Below are 23873 nucleotides of genomic sequence, written 5' to 3'. Positions count from 1 at the left end.
ATTGGTAAAAGGCACTTATTTCAGATTTAAGAGGCACATTACAAACCAAACTCAACACCACCAGAACCAGGGAAAAAAAAAATGCTACAAAAAAACAACTGTGCTTGAGAAAAAACAAACAAAAAAGCCCACCCGAACATTTAACAGCTAAAGAAAACGTAAAGAACAGAAACCCAACGCAGAGGAAAGCCATGGCTGCTTCGACTCACTGAAGAACCACAGCAAGAGCTGCGGCACCTCACAGAGCTGTAAGACCAGCACAGAGACGTAGGAAGGAACGGGCTCTCCTCCGCTCCCTTCGTCTGGGGAGGACAGGGACCCTTCCATTCCCTACAGCTCTTTTCCCAGTGCCGGGAGCACCTCGCGGCCCCACACCACCCCACACAACCACCATATTGCCCCTCAACCACCGCCGTAGCGCAAGCGCAGAACGAGAGACGCTTTATAGGCGCGCCCTCGCCCCGCCCTCCGAGGGTTACGCACCGCCAGCACCGCCCCCGGACGTAAAGAGCGTAAACAGGGTGGTGCATTCTGGGAAGAGGGAATCGTTACGTGCAGGAAGAGGGAGCCTCCATTTTAGGCGTTTGACGGCGTTACAGCGGCGGGATGGCGGCTGATAGCCGGGAGGAAAAAGGTAGCCGGTACTAGGGGTGTGGGCTGTGCCTAGGTTCTGGGGAGGAGGAGGAGGAGGAGGAGGAGTGGGTTGGTGACAGGGGCATTCTTCTCTTTCAGTCGTTCCTCCTTCCTTGGGGCCTGGTCGGTTACTCGGCCTTCAATCTGAGAGATGTCCGTGAGGAAACGGAAGGCTAGTGGGGCCGGGAGGCTTTCTTCGAGGAGGATTCTTGTGTTGTTTAGACGTGGCTTGGGGGGAAGCAGTTCCTGTTCGGCACTGCGGTGCCGGAGGTGGTAGGATGGATAGTCGTGCTGTAATGTGGTGCCCCGGCTACAGTGAGCCTAGGGCAAGGTGACTTCAGAAACAGGCATAGGAATAAGTCCCTGGGCCGTAAGCTCAGCGTTAATGGCAGCAAGTTACTGCTGATTATCTTCTCGTAGGAAGTATTTGGGATTTTCTTATGCTTACGTCCCTGGCAGCATTTTTTGCCTGATTTCTGCTCGGGGATGTAGTTACTTAAGCAGAAGTTGGCGTTGAAATATATATGTTTTCATGTGATGCTTGTTCGGCATTTTGCAATCAGTTACGCTTTCTGGGCACTATGGATGAAAAAGTTTGAATTAAGGAATCAGATGTTTCCAGGTTAATGTATGCTTGCAGCTCTTATAGCTGTCTGTCACTGTGTACGGGAGCTGGAGTGATCCCCATGTGGTTTGTGTCAGTCCTTACAAAATAGCCCCTTTAAGAATTAAACCCAAAGTATATATGTGGAAGGTTGCTCTTTAGTGGTTAGTGCGGATAATAGCAGTGTTATAAAAAGGTAAAGGACCACTGTGGTGGTGTGATTTGCTTGGCTTTTCTATGGAACATATTTCATGTAAAGTTTTTGCAGGATAGCTGTTCATAAAATGTCTCTGTCAGAGTAGTGAAGGTTTGCTGCCTCTAATACTGTGAAACTAGATCACATGGAAAATTCCCATTAGATTTTGTTAGAACTGCCAAGCAAAATTATTTGTTGTGCGTGACTATTAACAGTGTTATTGTAAGACTGGTGGGATAGAATACAGTCAGATTGTGTTGAAACAGATGTGAACTGCCACCATAGAGGAGCAGTGAAATTAAAATACTTGCTGTTGTCACCTGTAAATTTTTCCTCATAGAAATATTTATCCAGATGGACTAGAACTTTTTATTCTTTGGAGGGGTTTTTTTTGTTGGTCTGATTTGGGGTTTTCTTGTTTTAAATCACTGAGAGTAGTCAAGTCATGAGTAGCAGTCAGTAAACCTTTATGTTTTGTATTTTAACTTGTTTTCAATCTTCTGGCCTATGAAGGGAATGAATAACAGGTCTTAATGCAAATCTGTTTGTAGCTGAATTTATTTCAGCTGTAAATGCATCATTATTTTTGTGCTCCTTTTTGGAAGAGAAATGCTATGCCACTGTGTAAGAAAGTGGAAATAAATTTCACATACCCATTTAGTCTGAAATTGCTTGGTCTTACCTGTTCTGTTTGCCAGATTACATTTTTGCTTGGATCCTTCCTTGAATAGATCTAATGTGCATGGCCAGCAGAGGAAAAGTGGCCTCCCCAGGTTACTTTGTTATTTTGGATGAGTTAAATTTGTGGATGGAAGGATCAAACACACCCAAGTCAAGAAAAGATGAGTTGCAGGAGACCCGAGCTGCAAGTATCTTTAATGGAAAGGAGTCATTTAGACCTTCCCCCTTGAGCAGTGATTAACTAAGAAATCTGGCCTCTAACAGTTTTTTTGTTTATTTTCTTTTGCATTTCCTAATGCTTCTCTTGTCTGTATGAGATAATTCACCTCATCAGGTTGAATGTTAACAGGGGGTAGTTCAGTGAGTGGAATCATCTTGTGGAAGTCAGTTGAGCAGTATACTTGATGCAAGTGAGGGATGGGAATTGTATGTTTAGATTGTCCTTTTTTGTAGCACCAGCCTGCTAAATAAATCTGGAAGCTTATTTTTAAATAAATTGGATAACTATATCTACAGAAGGGATTTAGAGGCAGAACTCATCCTGCTCACATCTTTTATGTACTTGTTTAGGGTTCCAACTGTAAGTTAGGCCCACCTAACCCTGGAGGGATTTATTGGAGAGTATATGTCATGTCAGATTTGAATATTCTATTAAATTTTCTTTCTCATTTATTCTCATTTATTACTGAACCAGCTGATAATGTGAGTCTTTCAGCACTTCTGAATGCTACTGCAGTACTTAGGTCAGATGTAGTTACCTTGCCAAAAGGGAAACAAAACTAAGGTTAAATATGTGTGATACGAGGTTGGTGATATATTTAATATTCTAATCCTAGTGCACCTCTTTTTCATTAGTGTCCAGTAAAAAAAAAATCTTGTGCTCTGAACTTGCCCAATCTTCTGCAGGGAAGCAGAATGAAAGCCAGGAAATCACAGCCCATGTTTAGCAGTTGCACAGCCGTGAATCTCACTGTTGTATATCTCTCAGTAACAGCAAGAATACTTGCTGTGAATATGTAGGTGTCTACAAAGTAAAGGACTGTTTCCAAGAGAGTTGCGATGCAGCTTCATGTGATACTTAAATGCCCTTTAACTGTAAACTGCCAGGGAAAGGCCAGATGCACCTCTGCACCAATCCCCTTGCATCAGCTACTGCAAGCTGCAGGGACCTGCAAGGTTCAGGGACCACTTCTGCATTCCCCTACCATAGGAAATGTGGAGAGATGCCAGCAAGACAGCTAGCAGACATCCTGACTTGACATTCAGTAATATATAGTAGAGATACAATTGCAATCTTTTTTTGTTATGTATTGCATCTTTTGTGATGCAGCTAAAGATTTTGAGATAAACAGATTGCCAGACTCTGGAGGACATTGTTTGCTGCCTTACAATCCAGGAGTCCTTACCTGCTGCTTTATAACATTATAAAGTACGTCTCCTACAGATATTGTCAACTAGCTCAATCCTTGGAGTTTGCTCTGCTTTCTGTTCCCTGCACACAGTAAATAGAATCAATCATAGTAATATAAAGTGGAAAGAACTAAGAATTCCAGAGTTCAGGAGAAGAAATATAATCTTCCAAAATTAATACCTTTATTATTTTTCCCTTTGCATGCTTAGGCTTACCTCAGTCTTATTTTTTAAAGTGCTTGAAATACAGATCTGCTGTCTTAAAAGCTGGTGAATCCTTCTTCTACCAGAATTGCCTTATATCCTCTTTGGCTTCAGGCAAAGCGAAACAGTTGGAAACAGTGATAAATATTACAAGCTGTATGACTAAGTAAATCAAGCTTGTGATTTACTGCTTCTAACTACTTCTGCTTGCCTTCTTAAACTTTTTCCCTTTTGGTCAAGGTAAACTAGTTGTATGTTCTTCTTGTTAACTTGCCCTGTTGTGGTTTTTCTGCTTGGAGGTGAACCACAAAACTCACCTTCCTAATGTAGCAAAGATAACAAAAATAGTGGGGCAGGAAGGGAGACAATTTAAGGTGCAAGTTCTTAAAGATTTTGAGGAGAGAGGTCCTTCCTCTTTGCTTTTGGCACTCAGACTCTTGCGTAGTCTCTTTTTTTCTCAAATTTTGTACAGGCTTTTTTGTTAAGCTTTCATTTGTAGGTCAGCTCTCCTGCAAAGCTTGTGTGACATGAGGAGCCAAATTGGACCTTATTCAGAGTCCTAATTGCATCCTGTGACGTATTTTAATTCTTCCATTGGCTTTGCTTGATTTTTCTAATGAAAATTGTGTTACTTCCACAATCAGGAAGTAAATCAAGGAGACATTAACTTTTGCCTTGTGGCAGATCTGAAACCCTGAAAGGAATGTTTGGGTTTGTAAATACTAGTTCTACTGTAGTATATATACCCAGACTTTTTATAGGGTATTTTTAACTTTTTCCAGGTTTTTTTCCTTTTTTTTTTTTTTTTTTTCCAGATGGTGAACTCAATGTTCTGGATGACATTTTGACTGATGCTCCAGACCAAGATGATGAGTTGTATAACCCCGACAGTGAGCAAGATAAAAGTGAGAAAAAGGGTAGGTAGTGGATATTGTGCAGAAATGTAAATGGTAAAAAGAGTCTGTCTTATTCTGGCTAAAGTCTGAAGTAGCAGCTGATTCAAAGAGTGAAAGAGTTCTAGAAGTTTTTATTTCATGTGTATCTGCTTTGTCACCTGACCTTACAGGCAAGCAGTTAACTAGGTTTCCTTTTGTGTCAAAAGCAACTACTGAGTCTGGCTTGTTGTGAATTCATTTGCTCTTAGTAAATGACTGTCTTTTTTGGTTTAGTGAAGTGAAATGGAAATAGAGCCAAGGGGTTCCCAAAGTCTGGTTCCAGCTCAGTTTTTGTTTTGGCTTTAGGTCAATCCCATAACCATTTAATTCAGCATTCCCATATACAAAATTTAGAAGTTGCTTACCGCAGCCTAAAGGATTTATCTTTTAGAGTAAAATGTGTGTTTTGGAACATGAGCTGTTCCTACCAAGCAGCTTTGAATGCTGCTGCAAAGCCTACAGCTGGAACATGCTACCCATGACTGCAACAGGGGAATTACCCAAAGTAGAGAAAGTAGGAGCCTCTGCACAGTTTTTTGTTTGATATATTGAATAACAGTGAACTTGCATCTTTCTATTAAAGGATCAAAAAGAAAAACTGACAGGATGGAAAATGCTGAAAACAAGAGACAAAAGCCTTCTGTGCATTCATCAAGGCAGATGATGCCAAAGCCTCCTAGTTCATCAGTTAGCAATAACAAGAGAATAGTGAGTACAAAAGGAAAACCAATATCAGAATACAAGAATGAAGAGTATCAAAGATCTGATAGAAACAAGCGTCCAGATGGTGATCGAAAGACACGCATGGCCAGCAGTTCCAGGGAACCATATAAAGGACAACCAGAAAAAACTTGCTTGAGGAAGAGGGATATTGACAGAAGGGCAAAGTCTTCTACACCAGATGCTTCAGAGGTATCAAATATTTTTGCTGGTTATAAATAAAGCAATTATATGAGACTTTTATAAGGCACATTCTCTTAGGACTGTATGTGCATTCTGACAATGTTATATGACTGCTGATTCACTTTTTCTTTAAACATCAGAGAATCAGGCATGATGTGGATAGAAGACCAAGCAGATCCAGCCATTCTTCTAAAGAAGAGGTGAACTCTGAGGAATATTGTTCAGATCATGAGACTGGTAGTAGTGGTTCCTCTGAACAAGGCAACACAGAGAATGAGGAGGAAGGAATGGAAGAAGAGGAAGATGACGAAGGGGAGGAGGATGAAGAGGTGGAGGAAGATGGGGAGGAGGATGAAGAAGAGTATGAACAGGATGAGAGAGATCAGAAGGAAGGAAATGACTATGACACACGAAGTGAAGCCAGCGATTCCGATTCTGAATCTGCCTCTTTCACAGATGGGTCAGTTAGATCTGGGTCTGGGTCAGATGCATCAGGTAAGTAATATGTAGCATGTGAATCTGAAATAACCTTGCTATTGAAAGTTTAGCTGCTTTTAAAAATAACTACTTCCTGACTATGGCAAAAGTAAGTCTTAGGTAGCACAAGTCAGTAAGATACTAATTATGAAATACACCATCATAAGTTTTTCTCATAGTGTTACTGACTGCTTTGGCCTTGCTGTTCAGTTCTTTGAAATGTCAGAATTCCTATCTTCCTTAGGTATCTAATGGCTTAGGTTCCCATAAGATTCTATTCAAGTTGGTGTTGAACTGTTTTGTATTCATCTAGATGAGTAAAAAGGCAGATTGGTGTACTAAAAGCACCATCTGCCCAAGAAAAGGTAGTTTAATCTTAAATAGTAGCTGCCTTCAGCATAGGAAATCTAAATTGAAATGCTTAGCTACCCGGGCAAACTCAGAAACGTTTTAAGCAGAAACTACAAACAAGTGCTTTGCAGTTGTATATTGCAACTGATCCTAACTTACATATGTGAAGTGTTAATGGTGTATATAATGTTGTGTTTGGCTGTTTCTGTTTTGGTTTTGTTTTTGTTGCTGTTTTAAGAAAACAGCTGGCAATCCTGTTAAGATTCCTCTTGTGTATCTTCCTTGTCTCAAGTCTCCACAGGTGGTTATCCTGCTTAACATAATGCTTTTTTAGCTCAGCTCTGCTGTTTGGAATTAGAGACCAGAAATGTGTAATCTGAAGATGGTGAAGCTGTAGCAACTGTTCCAAAAAACTCTGTAGTATAGCGTAACACTTCTAGGAGTAGAAGTAATTGCCTGTGTGCCACAGTGTTTTGTTTTCATACCTCTTGCCTTTTTGTTGAGCTCTGAGCAAATGAGCTCATTTCACTGTTGCAGCACGGTTTGTGCTCTGTGTTGCAAATTTGGCTGAAGACCTAAACTACCCTTATTACTAGGAGATGAATTCTGTCTCTAAACTTTGCACATAATTATCAGATATTTAGAGTTTATTTTCCTTTAATGAATGAAGAACTTAAGAAATCAACATTAGCTTCTTTTGTGCGTAATGCTTTGGGGGCAGCACCCACAATTTCACATGTGGGTCAAATGCTAATATCACTATTATGGATCTTATTTTCCTGTCTCAGTTCTTCTAATCTCAGTTTTGCCTGCCACTTGATGTTTAAAATATTGCCTTTATTTGTTATGGGTTTTTTTAGATGAGAAAAAGAAAGAGAGGAAAAGAGCTAGAGGTATCTCTCCAATTGTTTTTGACAGAAGTGGAAGTTCTGCATCTGAATCGTATGCAGGTATTCTTTCCTTTTATTGCTTGTCATTCTGACTTGCATCAAATCTTAATGTGTAATCTAAAATAAATGTAACTGGCTATAGAGATATATGGGCTATGTAGCTTTGTATAATTTGGTATTGAATTCTGGCATGTTGTGTGTGGATACCTTTGGGGGGAAGTAGGCTTTCTTGTTACTTTAATGCTATTCTGTTGCTTAAGTGGAATTTTCACTTTTTTTTTTTTAACTTGGAAGATGATGATTCAGTGACTAGTTTTCTGAGTAGGAAACTGTTCAAAGACTATTTTAAAAAAACAAACCCAAACCAAACAACCTAAAACCAAATCAAAAAACAAGCCTAAAACAAAACACTCGTGCACATTGAACAGTATTTTTTGTGTGTGTGGGTGCGCGCCAGAAAGCATAATTTGTCATGAATGAAAATTGTATGTGACAAGGCTGTAGAAATTGTATCTTATCTCTATTAAGGCTCAATCTGAACAAATGTACTTTGGCTAAACACAGGTTCAGAAAAGAAGCATGAGAAATTATCATCTTCCGTTCGTGCTGTCCAAAAAGGTATCATTTAAATTTGAATTTTTAATGCATGCCACATAGCAAGCCATTGTCTCTGTTCATTAAATTGTAAGTAGTAATGTTCCGATATAAATCAGTTTGAGCACATAATCGTTCTAAGCGTAACAAGTGAATCTTGAGCTACTTTTGCATATGTTGAAAGCAGTATGCAAAAAGTTGAGTCACTTTGCTCCTTGCAAAGATGGCAAAGCAAAAAACAAAGCGCTTGCATCTTAAAAGAGGAACATTTCAGCATTCTCTATTAGACAAGTCATGGTGATATGAACATTACCCCCTATTTGACCAAACATTCTTAAGCAAGGAAATTAAAGCCTGTATATCGGAGCATCACTGAATCATGCTGATTTTATTTCATTTTTTAATTACCTCAATATTTAAGTTTTAGTTTTGATTTGGTTTCCCCTGGCATCTTGTGCTCTACAACTTAGACTTAAAGTTTCAACTTGGGTGGTTGACTGTGATAATCTGCAGGTAGTAACTGGGTGGGATACAGTGTATTTTGAAAGAAACAACTATTTACATGCAATGCGACATTTTTGACAGCTGTAGGTATTTACATTTTAGCTTATTTGATGCTTTGTTTTTTCAGACCAAACAAGTAAACTTAAATACATTCTCCAAGACGCAAGATTCTTTCTTATCAAGAGTAATAACCATGAAAATGTATCACTTGCTAAAGCAAAGGTAAGTCGAATTTTCTTCAGATTGATCACTTTGCCTGTTTTCAAACACACCCACGTTACTATAGGAGAGCATATAGATAAGATGCATTCTTTTTTCCATCTTAGTAGAGGCAAGGATAAAAGCTGCTGTCCTTTGATTCTTCAGGGGTAGCTATTCTTCTTCCACTGCAGTCTATAAATTCTTCTAGCCATTTATCCTGGTAAGAGTAAGGCAAAAAAGTGGTCTCAAGATCTGTTTGGTAACATCCTTAGTTACCCTCCATTGGGAGTGTGCTCTGATGGTATTTTCTCCCTTTCATCAGCACCTGTGTTCATGTAACTGTACTGTGGGGAGGTTCAGAACATTGTTTTTGGCTTTAATCTAATGCTATAAAAATAGTGTTTTTTCAGTTTATTCAAGGATCTGAAGCCTTACTGTAGAAATGTATGCTTGGCAGTGCTGATATAAGCGAGTTCTGTGGAAGGGATTCCAGTGCACTGGACTTCTGCTGAGGAATGGCACTAAGCCACTCTGGTGGCTTTGTATTTGCATGTGTTACTTGGAACAGCTTGTAAAAGAAAAGAGCTGATTTGCAGTTACACAATATACACAGAGTAGGTGTTTCTATTAATGAAGATTTTTCTGAAATAGAATACCATTAAAACAGTTAAATAAATCTAAAGTGCTGGTCCAGTTTGGCTCCTGCCATCCCCCCAGCCCCCCATTTAACACCATTATGACGGGTGTTTGATTTAGCTCTTTCAAGGAGTATATCCTTCCTGGTTCTTACTCACATTTGGGACTGCAACAGTATCCTTGTTCCTAAAGATTTTGGTGTGGATGCTTTGTGTCTCAAGTGTGTAGACATCAGTGCTTTGCCACTGCACTGTCACAAAATTGGCTTTTGTGGTGACAATGTAATAGGTTGTTCTGATTCACAGTAGGACTTCACAAATAGCTAAAAGCAATATAAATCTGATTGAAAACTGTTGGAAAAAAGAACAAGTAGTTCTCTGGTAACTCTAATGAATTCTCAGAGGCAGGCAAGCACTAACCTGGGTATAGAGTAGGACATAAGAACATACCTTCAATAAAAAAGGAAGGGGTGGAACATTTTCTTTGCTAGATCCTAGATTAGATTGTGAGGCTGAAGTTTAAACATACTAAACCAGCATACACGTCTCTTCTGAGTTTGCCCAGAGAATATATATTGGGGAGCTGATCTTGCTGAGAAGTAATGCATCAAACTGGTGTTCTATAGTTCAGCTCAACTGGTACCTTAAAACAGATCTGGGTTATTGTGCGTGGCTACACAATGGCTGGTGAAAGGGAAAAGGTGGGAGGCATGTGGTAGGCTGAACAAACTATTTTGAGTTGTCTTGCCAATTTAAACTGTTGGTCTGGTGTCTTTCATGTTTCTGCCCTTTCACTAAAAGAGTTTTGAAGTCTGCAAGCTGTCCTCCACAAATCTGTCATGCTAAGGTTACTGAATGCTGCCTGCCCACCATATGGTATATATGCTGCTGGTTTTTCATCATTCATGCATATGATATAATAGATGACTTTCCAAAGTTACTTAAAACATGCATTAAAAATAGTGAAACCAAAGGTTTCCATATATCAGTCCATCACTGTAATCACAAATGAAACCTTACAGATGGTCTAAATGCATCTGCAGTGTTTAAAAAAGATTGAAAAGCCAATGTTTTAAAAGTTCCATCACAGGGCAGGTTAAAAATATTTCCTGACATAAACTGAATTTAGCATTACCTTTCTCTTTCCATTCACTTCTATTCCAGAACATGAGTTTGGTCTTGTTTCCATCATCTGCACTATATACTTCTATATATTTAGCTAAATCCCTTGCGATGAGCTCTTACATTTTGGTGGTGGGATGGGTATTGCTTTGTTTTAGGGAGTATGGTCGACACTTCCAGTGAACGAAAAGAAGCTCAATGCTGCATTTAGATCAGCAAGGAGTGTTATTTTGATATTTTCCGTAAGAGAGAGTGGCAAATTCCAAGGTAAGGGAAAGTGAGCTATTATAAAGGTAAGTGAAATTAAGTTTTATGTGCAGCAGCTTTTAGGTTGTGTTTTTGTTACAATTCATGTGAAATCCTTTAGGATTTGCAAGGCTCTCTTCAGAGTCCCATCATGGAGGATCACCTATACACTGGGTGCTGCCTGCAGGAATGAATGCAAAAATGTTGGGAGGTGTCTTTAAAATTGACTGGATTTGCAGGTAAATAATTGTTGATTTACATTGCTGTTTAGTAACAAGGCATTATAGTACCTTTTATGTGTAAGACTGGTGGTGACAGCATCCTTTTGAAAACTCAATTCAGCCAGAGATCTCCAGTCTCCCCAAATCCTCCATGTTACTGAGCTTGGAACTCAGGTCTTCACCTGACATACACAATAGAAATTTATTTTTCATGTAGGCAATAAATTAAAGATTTTAAATACTTGATTGTATTCCTTCACTGGTCTCTTGCACTGAAAGCAGAAAACTGTATTCTGTAGTCTTGGAGTAAAAACTGCTCACTTGAATAGACAGCTGTGGATAAAAGGGAAGAAAAAGCCTATAAGGGCAGATCTTTCTTTATCTGACATCTTGGCATCTGGCTGAACAAAGAAAATGCTGCTGCTCTAAAATAATGACAGTAGTACAGATATTTTTGCATAATGTATAGATGGTGAGCAGTAAATTCACTGACTTAACTGAGTATGTCTTAAGGAAAAAGATTTTAGCTCTTTAGAAAAAGAGCTGTATCAATCCTGTGGGATATATTGCATGGTTGTACAAGCACTATGGACTGCCAGAAAGAAAAAATACAGGGACAGTGAGACTTAAAATTAGAGTAAAACCTAGGCTGGAACAATCCTCTGGAAGTTACCGACTCCCACCTCCAGCACAAAGCAGTTCTGGCTGCATATTTAGGTTAGGTGCTTAGGGATTTATTCCAGTGGGTACCATGAGCTACAACCTCACATTGAGACTGGTCAGTGTATTCAAATGGTGAGATTGTACAAAGACAAACATTTCTTCAGTAAGATAGCCTGTCATAGCATGGACTAGGTAATGTTGGAATAAGTCAAAGTGAAATCTTCAGTTAGTAATACTTCATACATACTAATATATTCATTCTGAGACCTAGCAGTGCAAAGGGCAACAGCATTATTTGCATGTAATGTCCTGCTGTATTCAATTTTAATTTTTTTTAAATGAAAAATTGAGGCAACATTATAAATGATGCCACTTGCATATTTAGGCGTGAATTGCCATTCACTAAGTCTGCTCACCTGACCAATCCTTGGAATGAACATAAGCCAGTAAAGATTGGACGCGATGGACAGGTCTGTTAATTTTTTTTCTCTTTAACCTTTGTGTTCTACTGCTTGCTTTCAGCTTTGTACATACAGAAGTTTTTGAATCTTCTAGATCAGTTGCTGCTTGCAGTAGAGTAATGTGACAAAGGTACTCAGTTTATTTCTCGTGGACAGAAAACAATAGGGTGCCGATTCTGTTGTCATATTTGTGATAAATAGTGTTTGATGTTTAAAAATAATGTCATAATTTGGATGTGAAATGTAATGTGCCTTGCATTGTATGCAAACCTGTTTAGCATCAGTTTGTAAGAACAAGTTCTGGTGTTTCCAGCTGCATTCTGCATTGCACTGTTCTTATGTACTGAATTGCTTAGGGCATAGACTCTACCATTATAAAGTATATGCTGAGTAAATGTTAAGCGGGGTGGGTGGCTCTTTGTCTTGTCAGACATACCAGAGTTGCTGCTGTTATTAAGTAACCCAGCCTTGAATAAAATAACAGGTTCTGTTTTCTTACAAGAAAATAAGATGGTAGTTGCACAATCCCCATTCTGTATGGAAAATGTAGATTCTATGTGTTATGTTGCCTATAGACACATTTACTTTATTGGGTAGCAGAAGTAAAATGGTCTTGTTTATAATATAGTGTGAACTTTAAACAAAAAAAAAAAGGTATTTTAGTTTGTTTCTGTTAAATGATTAAGGAAATATATTTTTATTTAATGTTTTGTCCTCTTCACTGTAGAGTTGCAGTCTTGATATGAGTTTCATCATTTCTCATAAAATTGCTGTGCTGTTAGCACAGCAGTTGCTGGGCAAACGTGTGATGTTTGCTCTCCCTGTTTTTCAACTCTGGTTATTTTCTGAAGTTGTGGTTGTTGATCCATTTACATTTTATGTAGCCCTGAATGGATTTCTCTTCTGAGGATGTGTACACTGAGCTTCTTGCATTTATGACATCCTTTGAGAAGGCGTTCCACAGGCCTGCTTTGTCACCAGGTTGAAGAAGCACCCTTTTTGGATTGTTTTGCAACTGACTCCTGTTAGTTTCATTTGATGGCCCCAAGTTCTTGTACTGGAAGAGGGAGTCAACATGTTGATCTCTGTCACTCTCCTCCAAACAACTAGTGATGTCAGATGCTCCCAGTGTGTCCATCTTGTTCCCCATGCCCTGCATACACCTATTTTATTCTAGGCTGGACAGACCCAACCTGCTCAGTCATTGCATGGAATTGTGCTCATTCGGTTATCCTTGCTGCACTGCTTTGAAGCTTTTCCATTTCTGCTGTTTGTTTTTTGAGATGCAGGGGTCAGTATTTAAGGTGTGGAGTCTGTGGAACATGGACTTTCAGTGTGATATGATGACTTCCTTAATTAATGTTACTTTCATAATAATCTTGAACACATGATTTGCTTGTTCTGACTGATGTCAAGAATTGAGCTGGTATTCTTATGAACCTGTCTGTCATACATTGAAGAACTCACTTTTGACTGGTAGTAGCCAACTTCATCAGGCCATGGCTTTATATGTGGAGCTGGGATGGATTTTTTTCTTCCCTGCATGTGTTGCTTTTCTTTCTGTAATAGGTGGTTATTTTCTTTCGTTATGAAAAACATTGCTCTGATTTTGTGGCAAAAGGGTGATGTGGCTTATATGTCTCATGGGAAGATATTGTTGCCCCAAGTGCTGGACTATTTTCTGAGTAGTCCCTAAAAAGTGAAAGGTAATGTAAGTGAACTTTGCACTGTCTCATGATACTGAAATCTCTTCAAAGTGTTTTGTTCTTGTTTCTTGATTTGGGTTTTGTTGGGTTTTTTTAATATATACATATATATATATATGTTAATACATTTGGGGAGAGTAATTTCTTCAGTTTATAAACTACTACTGAACTTCTAACTAATTCTAGGAAATTGAGCCGGAATGTGGAACCCAACTTTGTCTTCTCTTCCCTCCTGATGAAAGTATTGACTTGTATCAAGTCATTCATAAAATGAGGCACAAGAGAAGAATGCACTCACAACCCCGATCAAGAGGACGCCCATCGCGTCGAGACCCCGTTCGGGACGTGGGAAGGTTAGAAACGTTCTTTGGACTGATAATAGGCACATGTATCAGAATAACGTGATGGAGGAATGTGATTCGTCAAAGCTTTCCCTGCGATAAAGAAGAGAGAAAATCCTCAAATCAAGCTGCATGGACAAGTTTGTGGCTTCATTGAGGATTTCACATGGTTCCCCGGTCTGTCATTTTTCAAGAGGAAAATGGGGATCTTTACTTTTGCAGAAAAAAGCCTTAAAATGCTGTCTAGTTTAGACTAGATGATTTATTGAGATATTGCAACATGTAATGCTAGCTGTAGGTAGGCTTGGATGGATAAAGAGCAGGCTAGATGGAGAGAAGGAAATATTTATATGCCAAAAATGTGTTAATATCTTGTAAAAGCCTTTTCTTTCAGGTATGTCTCTGGATAAGCCTTATCAAATATGGGACTTTTATAAGGATCACTTAGAGTTTTGCAGAAGATGCCGCCTCATTTTGAGGATAAAATATTTAAGTTATTTTGATATTCAAGAGGAGCGTTATTGGGACTGTTTCAAATTGTGTCACCGTGATGTGTTAACCCCATTGCCAAATATTCTCTAACATGTAACCACTGAATTCACACATCTTGCTGAGCTTCTGAAAACAGTAGGTTCTTTCCAAAAGGGATCAAGTGGCCCTTGGAGACCCGGCAACAAACCAAAAAGAATGGCTGTTGCTGTGTCTGTATATACAACCTTTCCAGATGCTGGCAGTACCTGTGGACTTTAAGTATTTTTAGAGGATCGACATGGTTATTGATCACTGCTATATGAACTTAACATCATTTTCCAGAAAAAAAGGGGGGATAACTTGTTGCAGAATTGGAGAAGTCATTGCAAAGAACTGATATTAGCCCTTCTGCCAAACACCTTTTCCCCCGTGTAGCCACTTTGCATACAGACTGATGTATGGTTTGGCCTGAAACCTTTGGTTAAGTTTCCTCTTTGTGGAAACATCCTGTGGTAGGTACAGATACCCAACAAGAGTCCCCATTTCCTTGACCTTAAAAAAAGGACACTGTAACGAGTAGGTAGGAGGAAACCTGGCAGCACCCCCTATTTTTGGCTTTAAAGGACTGAACACCAAGATGGCTTTTGAAGTTAAGCTAAGAGGTTTCCAGTGCAATAAAGTATATACAAGTGAAGGTTTTGCAATGGACTGCAAACTATACATATAACACCACCACACCTTCTCAAGCCTGCCAGGGCCTCCATTTATGTGTGTGGCTTACAGCTTAAAGTCAGTAGTTGGACTACTATATGAACTGTTTCTATCATATTTTATACCGGTCGTAAATGCACTCTCAAAACTACAAGAAAGCGGTATGTTTATTCTTTACACCAGCTTTTATTTTCCTTGATCTGATTTTGCTGTTAGATGCAACTGCTTTGGTTTTTGGGCTTTTTGCTCATAGTAAAGAATCTGCTTTCATTTTAAAAAACTTAGTAACTGGGTATGGTGGGCTTTAAAGGTTGAAGTGGGAAAGGGGGAGGAGAAATTATAAAATTAAAAGCCATGTGAGTTTGTTACTCAGTGAGCAAGTTGCAAGTAATGAAGTGATTTAAGAAAGTATAATTTTTTTGTCATAAGGAATTATATTGTTGGGGGTGGGGGAGGGAATGGATTTGTAGCTGCTTTGTCTTTTAAAACACTGTTATGTTAGCATTGGAGTCTCCCATTAATGGCTGTGTACCTTGGTGGAGGAAAATTATTTAGCAGCCAGTTTCTGTATTAGACATAACAGTAACTGGAATGTAACTGGTCTATAATTGAGGTTCCTCCCTGAGAGTGAAGTTCTTAACGGTAACATCTCTTCTATAGAAAAGTTCTTTGTATAGAAAGGATCCCCAGTTAATTATTAGGAAGCTTGAGTGTTCTTAAACCCTTTGTAAGAGGCACCGCCACATTGCTGGTATATTGTTTAGAGTATAAATTGTTAGAAATAATATCATTGGTCTACCCAGTTAGAAGAGCTACAGTGAAAGAAGCAATTTCACAAAGCATGCACAATTTTATTTATAAATGTTATGGAAATATACTTTCTATAGAATTCTTTACTCCATAGCTATCAAATACAGTGATGTCCATGCCTTTGACTGTAATGGTGTATCTTGCTATATATTTTCACTGTAGTTCTGTAAATTCTTTTGTTCTCCAGTAGGTTGTTTCAAAACGTAATGTGGGAAGTGCAGTGTTAAAGTGTTAAGCCTGAGTTTGTTTTAGAGAAATTAGTTACCCTTTGTTTGGTACAGAAGTACAGTTGGGTAGAGTTCCTTCCTTACCTACTAAAGCTCCTGTAGTCAGAAAGTAACAGTGGAGGGTATTTAACTGGACTGTTGTTCCCAGTTACTGAATTAAAATTTAATCTGTAGCAAATGGAATTCAGAACTATTTGAGATCTTGGGCAGCTCAAGCTGTGTCTGTGAGGTATTCTGCTGTTGACGAGTGCTCCAAGCAACATTGTTTAATCTTTGATATCTAATTTGTGTAGGCGTCGACCAGAAGATTATGATATTCATAACAGCAGAAAGAAACCAAGGATTGACTATCCCCCTGAGTTTCACCAAAGACCAGGTTAATATCTTACTATGAAGATTTGTGTGCACCAATTCACTAAATGTTTTCTCTTTTAGTGTATCCTCATTAACTCAGAAGTAAAATACTGATGTGTCTGGGATCAGAAAAAACAATGGGACTTGTCCCAGGTGCTGCCTAATGGTTTAAAGCATCTCTCACAGAAATCAGTGGCACTGTTTCACTGGTTTGAGAGACAGCTGAATTAATCTGGGCTGAGCCCTTTTAAGAGCCTCAGAATTGTGTACATTGTGAATTATCTCCAAGTGTTTTGTTAATACTGGCACAAGAAGTGGCTTGACCTACTTGACAGTGCACTAATTGTCAAATTAAAGTGCTTATCAGAAATTTCCAGCTGGGAAGGTCAGCTGAGGTTGCCTGACTAGCAGCCTCTCCTTAGAGATGATGATACACATCTGGTTATGTTTTCAGAGGGAATTTATTTACAAGCTTGACAAGAAAGGGAGGGGGAAGTTTTACAGCACTTCATAAGAGGGTCTAATGACAAGCTTGAGATGTGAAAAGGGTGTTGTTGCTGCTCCCTGGCTTTCCAAGACCCTTGTTTAGAGTATAGAACATTTTTTTTTTTTTAAATAATGAAGCTTGGAAGCATAATTTTACTAGCATAAGCATTGCACCATTTTACTGAGCTCTTTAAAGTATATTTCCTGGGATTTACTGAAGCTGTAAGAATTCCTTGCCCTGTGGGGCTTTTCCAGATGTTTTTGTTGTTTCGTATTTTCTGTGTAACATTGTATGCAAAACGTATTAGGAAATCAGCCTTAAGAGTTGCCCAGATGAACATGTTCTACTGAACACACAGTTAATAGCTGGTAGCAGCCATGTGCTAACTGCCACGGGACAGTACCCGTTGAATTTCTGGGCATTCCCAATTATTTGACTAAAATTCAAGTTTTACTTACATAGATAACCCCTTGTATGTTTACTTGTACTATGGGCAAGTTCCTATGTGTGTATCTGTATCATTTTTTTGTTACTACACAAAAATGTAGTAACATCTTTGTTAAAATTATACTATGTTTCTGTACTGTCTACAAGAAGTTTTAAGTTTATGAGAGATACTGTGAAAGCAGAGGCAGTGGCAGGTAGACACAACTTCATAGCTGGCACAGAATGAAAGGACAGTTTCTATTGAGAATGTTTTATAAGACTATTAACTTGAGATGGTATATTGAATTCATACTGCTTGATGTTTGAACAGGGTATATAAAGGATCCCAGATATCCCGAAGTAGACAGGTAAGGTGTGTTCATGTTATTCATTTTATGGCCTGGTAACTTGCCTGTACGGATAAATTGGATTTAGTTTTACAAATTTTTATTCCCAACAGACGATTTTCAGGAGTCCGACGAGATGTATTTTTAAACGGGGTAAGTTGGTGCATGCAGACTTGGGGGGAACTTTTATATTCAGCTCTCTGCACTTCCAAAGAACACTCATCACAAATGTTAATATTATATCTTTCATTTTAGTCCTACAATGATTACGTGAGGGAATTCCACAACATGGGACCACCACCACCATGGCAAGGAATGGTTTGTGTCTTGTTGAATTCAATTTTTCTCTGTAGAATATGGCTTTTTTTTCCACTCGAGAGGAGCCCAGCATATTTAGTGTGTGCTCAGCTCTTCCCTTTTCCAGAATGTAAACTTTTTAGAGCAAATATTATTTACATCAAGTATTTTGTAATATACTTAGCAATCCAGCAGTACAGCAGCAGGAGCCTGACTTTGTTTTGGTCTGTGAGAAACTAAAAAATTATGAGGAAATAGCAGAACTCTCCTGTAGCCTACAGAAGAGGATGTGATGAAATTTTGTGTTCTGATAAATACTTATTGCAATCGGCTTTCTCTTAAACAGCAAACACATCAAAGAGACGGACTTGCTGCTGAGGCTCATGGAGTGGGCTGGCGTGCTCTAGTGTTGCCCAGTGGCTTGCTTTTGGCTATGGCAGTGAAGCATGCAGCAAAGCAGTAGAATGTACTGCACACTGTAATCCAAATAAGTCTTGCTCTGTTGCAGCCTCTAATGAAATGCGCTTTTTTCCCAGTCATGAGCATATGTATGAATGCACATACCTATAGCTTCATACATGGAAATCAACTAACAGTTCATTTGTACAGCTTTGGTTTCACTATGTCAGGAGGAGTAATCATTATAACTAGTCACTTGATTATATTTAGTAATTCTGACCCTGAGTGTCCTGATTTTGGATAACTGTAATGAGTCTTTTGGCTCCTGTGTATGCTGTGAATGAGCAAAAGGCAGTGCCAGATGCAGATTCCACTGCAGCTTCTCACCTTTTTTCATGTAAAACATAGCTCTGTTTTGTTGTAACTGAAAGAAGCAAGCAAAGTTGTCAGACTGGGAGGAAAATGTTTTTTCGAGCACAGCTAAGCCGCCAGAAACTCCTTTTCATTTTTTTCTTTCCCTCTTCCTTTCTCCCCCATTCTGCATGCTGTTATCCTAAAATAGTCATCCTAAAAGCCAAGCACTTCCACCTGCTTCCTTTGTGACAATAATGTGAGCAAAGGTGCTTTGGTTATATGGGAAAGAAAAGCCTTGCTGATTGAAGAAATGCAATAAAATAGCCAAGAGACATCTTGTTTAAAAGAAAAAATCTACTAACATTTTGTCATATAATTTGTCTTGCAGAGTAAGTTTATTCATTTAAAATAGGAATATAGTTACAAGGACTAGCACAGGAAAGCTTGCTGGTTTGGACAGAATTCACATTCCATATACATAGATTTAAAAAAAAAACAAGAAAACAAACGAGCAACCGGCATTTAAGTAGCAAAGTTTTCATGTGCAGTGTCATGGCAAGGGTGTGTTTGGGGGCTGGGAAGGGTTTTGCCCAGACTTCAAAAAAAGAAATGGTAGAGAAGTAGTAAAGCATGCAACTTAATGTAAAATAGTCTGCTCTTGATTTAGGAAGCTGTGATCATGTGTATTTAGGTGTCATGTATTCCATCTGAATGGCAGTAGCTTCTGCTCTTAATTACCAGGGCTCAGCTGTGTGTACATTGTTCTTTTTAAATCCTCAACAAACTTCCTGTAACTTTCTTGTAGCCACCATATCCAGGTATGGAGCAACCACCACATCACCCTTACTATCAGCACCATGCACCTCCGCCTCAGGCTCACCCTCCATACTCAGGACATCATCCTGTACCACATGAAGCAAGATACAGAGACAAAAGAGTAGTAAGTGTCCCTAGAGACAGAGGGTGACAAGAGTATGCGGGCCAGAGTATGAATTTGGGGTACAGATGTAGCCAAACCAGAGACGTGTTGATCTTGATAAACTGCATTTTTAAGACCTGCCTTAGTTTTCCTTGGAAAGATCAGTTATTAAGATTGACTAGAGACTTCCAGCATCCTTGAAAAGCCTCTCTCTCACAGCTGATGTGTAAGTGTGAAATACTCCAAACATAACTCTCACTGAGATATGTGCTTAAAATGGCTTCCAGCTGTCTAGCTCTGAAACTTTTCATGCTGAAGCCCAGTGTGAATAAGGACTTGCCTGCAACATTGCTTGTGCTCATGCAGACCAAATTATCAGCAGAAAAGTGTGTGGTTTGTAAATTTTTAGACACTTAAAAAGTGGCAGATTGTTCAATAATTTCTGTTAGCTGGCTTTGAAGGCTGCTTAGCTTTCAGGTCTGTTGAACCCCACCGTCTGCACAGTGGAGGCACACACATAGTGCTGTCCTGAAGATGAAAGAGGAGACTTGTGCTTTTGGATCATAGAATGGTTTGGGTTGGGAAGGACCTTAATATTACCTAGTTCCAACCCCCCTGCCATGGGCAGGGGCACCTTCCACTAGACCAGGTTGCTCCAAGCCCTGTCCACCCAGGCCTTAAACACTGCCAGGGATGGGGCAGCCCCCTCTTTGGACAACCTGTGCCAGTGCCTCACTACCCTCACAGTGAAGAATTTCTTCTCTCTAACCTGAACTTCCCCTGAATGCTGGACATAATTCCTCCTACCCAGCCCCCCCCCCCCCCCCCCCCCCCCCCCCCCCCCAAGAGTTACAGCCAATCTTCTGGATAAGGCAAGGAGGAGATTTTAACCTGGGAAAGAAAATAAACACAGCTGTCCTTTCATCACAGCACGACTATGACATGAGAGTAGATGACTTTCTTCGCCGCACACAAGCAGTTGTCAGTGGACGGAGAAGCAGGCCTCGGGAGAGGGACAGAGAGCGGGAACGGGACCGTCCTAGAGATAACAGAAGAGACAGAGAACGCGACAGAGGCCGGGATCGCGAGAGGGAGAGAGAGAGGATTTGTGACCGGGACAGAGACAGAGGTGAAAGAGGTAGATACCGAAGATGATCTATCTGGAACCAGTGCTCACTTGAACTAAAAGAAGCTTGTATTTTTTTGTGTGTTTACAAGTAGTACCTTTTATTTTCAGCTGTCTACTTAAAAGTTCATTGTGTAGAAGGATTTATAATGACCCTCTCTATTCCAAGCATGCAGTGAACTGTGAACTGGAAAAACCCAAATTGGCCAAAAATAAAACATGCGAAGCTGACACTCAACTTCACATTTCTGTTGGAGCAGAATGGGAAACAGCTGAGAATGTAGATACTGGTTCATTCTCAATAAGTGTTCATCTACTTAGTGACTTTATTCTAGGTTTTTGAATACTGATGGATAACTGCCTTTTTTTTTTCCTTTTTCATTTGCTTTGATGTTTTCTTCCTGTGTTTTCACATGGTTCAGTGGGAGAATGCTGCTATCAAGTATGCAAATACTGAAGTATGATTTTCTTTTCTTTTTTTGGACTGTATGGCAGTGTTGTAGCAGCCTTTCTTTTTTCCCCCTCCACCCCATTTTTTAGCCCTGTCTGTAAAGTCAAGTGTTTTTTCAGTCTTCAGTAATGAAAGCAATATTAAGAAGACACTATCGATATCTAATTTTTAACCTTTTTAAAAACTATTCCTGTGTTCAGTAACATTCTGGTCAATTCTCTTTGTCCGGTCTCCTTCCCAAATGTACACATTGCTTGGAATGTTCACAACCTGCCTGTGTGGAACCAGAAAATATTGCTGTATTCTACATTGCTACAATTTTTTTATATAAAAATAAATTCGTAACTATTGAAATGATTAAAACTCCAGATCGAGTTTCTTGGTCTTTGAACTTTGCCAGCTTTGATAGATTCTGGCAGCTCTAGGAAAGTATTTGGTTTCAAAAAGAGATAATAGGTTCTTGTGATAAGTGAAGTTGAAGCCTGAATTTAGGTAAAGAACTTCTGAAATAAAAGGTAATTGATTTTCTGTTTCCACAATGAAGTAGTCAGCAGCTCCTGTAGCTAATCAGAGTTGAGGTCATACACATTCAGCTTAATCAGATGGTCCTCCAGCTATCAAGAGGCTGTCCTTGGCCATAATCATACCTCTCTCCCAGGAGTGTGTTAGTCGTGCAAGATCCAGACTCTCCCCGTGTCTTCTTTGTAGTGATTACTGCATCACTTGCTATTTCTCCTATCTAGGAAATACTTCAACCTAAATGCCAATGATAAAACTGAAAAAAAAAGTAAAACTTGCAGTAGAAGTTGTTTAACTTCTGCACCTATTTTGTACTTCTCAAAACTTGTTGCCATGGTTTATGCCCAGCTAGTAACTTAGAACCACTCAGCTGATCGCTTGCTCCTTCCCCTCCCCTCTCTTGGGTGGGATGAGGAGGAGAATCAGAAGATTGTAAACCCCATAGGTTGAGATAAGAACAGTCCAGTAACTAAAGTATAATACAAAACTACTGCTCCTGCCACTAATAATGATAAGGGAAGTAACAAGGGGAGAGAAAATGAAACTAAAAAGGGGAGGGGGAAAAAAAAACAGCAATAAATCCAAGTGATGCACAATACAACCACTCAACCACCTGCCACCTGATTCCCAGCCTGACCCAAGGAGCAGTCTGGGCTTTCTGGATAACTCCCCTCAGTTTATATACTGGGCATGATGTGCTGTGGTATGGAATACCCCTTTGGCTAGTTTGGATCAGGTGTACTGTCTGCTCCCTCCCAGCTTCTTCTGGCACTCCTGACAGGCAGAGCATGAGAGACTGAAAAGTCATTGACAGGGATAAACATTTCTTAGCAGTAAGTAAAACATCAGTGTTAATGGCATTGTTCTCAGACTGAAGCCGAAACACAGCACTGCACCAGCTACTGGAAAAATTCACTGTTTCAGCTGAACCCAGGACACTTGTGTGAGTAGCACTGCCTCAGTGGACTTCATAACCTTTCTTCAGTGCTTTCTCGCATAACAAAGCCATTTTGTAGCATTTGCTTTAAAGACCTCCAGCTCCACAGTGCTGAGTGCTGCAGCCATTTCTACAATCTCTAATACAGGATTGGCCACAATGTGGCAGTTGTGGAAACCTATGTTTTAGGTAATTTGAGCTCTGTATATTTTAGTCTGTGCAGCTATAGTAAGTGTCTACATGTGCTATGCAAGAAGTTTGACCTCCCAGCATGCAAGTATATTGGGAATTTTTTAGATGTTGAATGTTATATTCCTCAGAACAGTTTACTGTGCACTGAGAGGTATGCATATTAGCAATAGGATTAGTCTGTCCAATTCAGTACATACACTATGCCTAGTTGGAGAAGTGCGTCATAGACCGCCTTCATTCTTTGATATCATTATCTGCTTTATATCAGACTATTAATATTTATATAGAGTTAGAGGGGTGAGGCAATGGCACAGGTTGCCTAAAGGAGTGGTAGATGTTCCATTCTTGTCAGTGTTTTAAGGCCAGGCTGGATAGGACTTTGACCAACCTGGTCTAGTGTGAGGTATTCCTGCCCACGGCAGGGGGGTTCTAGCTAGATGATCTTAAGATTATTTCTAACCTAAACAATTCTATGAATCTCAAGAGAAGAGGGAGGATTGATTTTGGTTCACTTTACCATTATTTTTTAAAATACAATACTAGTTAAGCCAGTTTTTTCTGATTAAGTTACAGAAAAGAAGCTCCTCTGTAAAGTGGCTACATAGTGTTTTCTCTTCCAGGCCTTCCCAGCTATCCTGTTTCCTGAGTACTTTGTTAGTTAGCCCTGTCTGACCAGTGTCCCAATAGTATGTTAACAGGCTTGCTGGCCTACTGGCAACCAAACTAACATCGCAGCAAATCTTGGCTGGCAGAAGCTGGATGATAGGGACTGTCAGTGATCAAGGTTGGTGGAGCTGTGCCTAGGGACAAGACTTTATGAACAGTTACAGAAAAACCTTTCAGATCTGCAGCCTGAATGTCAGGCTGG

General features: G+C 39.5%; 1 protein-coding gene across 2 annotated transcripts; it reads left to right on the top strand.

Moving 5' to 3' along the window:
- The first annotated feature begins 511 nt into the window (after positions 1 to 511).
- Positions 512 to 21725, top strand: YTHDC1 (YTH N6-methyladenosine RNA binding protein C1). Of its 2 annotated transcripts, XM_005148613.3 has the most exons (17): positions 512 to 634; positions 4544 to 4645; positions 5247 to 5575; positions 5707 to 6061; positions 7255 to 7344; positions 7849 to 7902; positions 8510 to 8604; positions 10499 to 10607; positions 10708 to 10825; positions 11856 to 11940; positions 13824 to 13990; positions 16491 to 16573; positions 17796 to 17832; positions 17925 to 17964; positions 18067 to 18129; positions 19667 to 19801; positions 20711 to 21725. In XM_005148613.3, exons 1-17 carry the CDS (start codon positions 607 to 609, stop codon positions 20933 to 20935), a joined length of 2115 nt encoding a protein of 704 aa, XP_005148670.1. In that variant the 5' UTR covers positions 512 to 606; the 3' UTR covers positions 20936 to 21725. The 2 variants fall into 2 exon arrangements, with proteins under 2 accessions (XP_005148670.1, XP_005148671.1); XM_005148614.3 differs by lacking the exon at positions 7849 to 7902.
- Positions 21726 to 23873: the final 2148 nt, after the last annotated feature.

This window comes from Melopsittacus undulatus, chromosome 7 (genome assembly GCF_012275295.1).
Source record: "Melopsittacus undulatus isolate bMelUnd1 chromosome 7, bMelUnd1.mat.Z, whole genome shotgun sequence".
Classification (NCBI taxonomy): Eukaryota; Metazoa; Chordata; class Aves; order Psittaciformes; family Psittaculidae; genus Melopsittacus; species Melopsittacus undulatus.
This window is presented reverse-complemented; position numbering and strand designations above follow the sequence as displayed.

What these genes read in the sequence shown, in the direction of transcription:
- YTHDC1 (XM_005148613.3), top strand. Translation starts at nt 607, where the DNA reads ATGGCGGCTGATAGCCGGGAGGAAAAAG. An exon ending in AAAATTGACTGGATTTGCAG is followed by an intron (nt 10,826 to 11,855) that starts GTAAATAATTGT and finishes TTGCATATTTAG; the next exon opens with GCGTGAATTGCCATTCACTA. An exon ending in AGATATCCCGAAGTAGACAG is followed by an intron (nt 17,833 to 17,924) that starts GTAAGGTGTGTT and finishes TATTCCCAACAG; the next exon opens with ACGATTTTCAGGAGTCCGAC.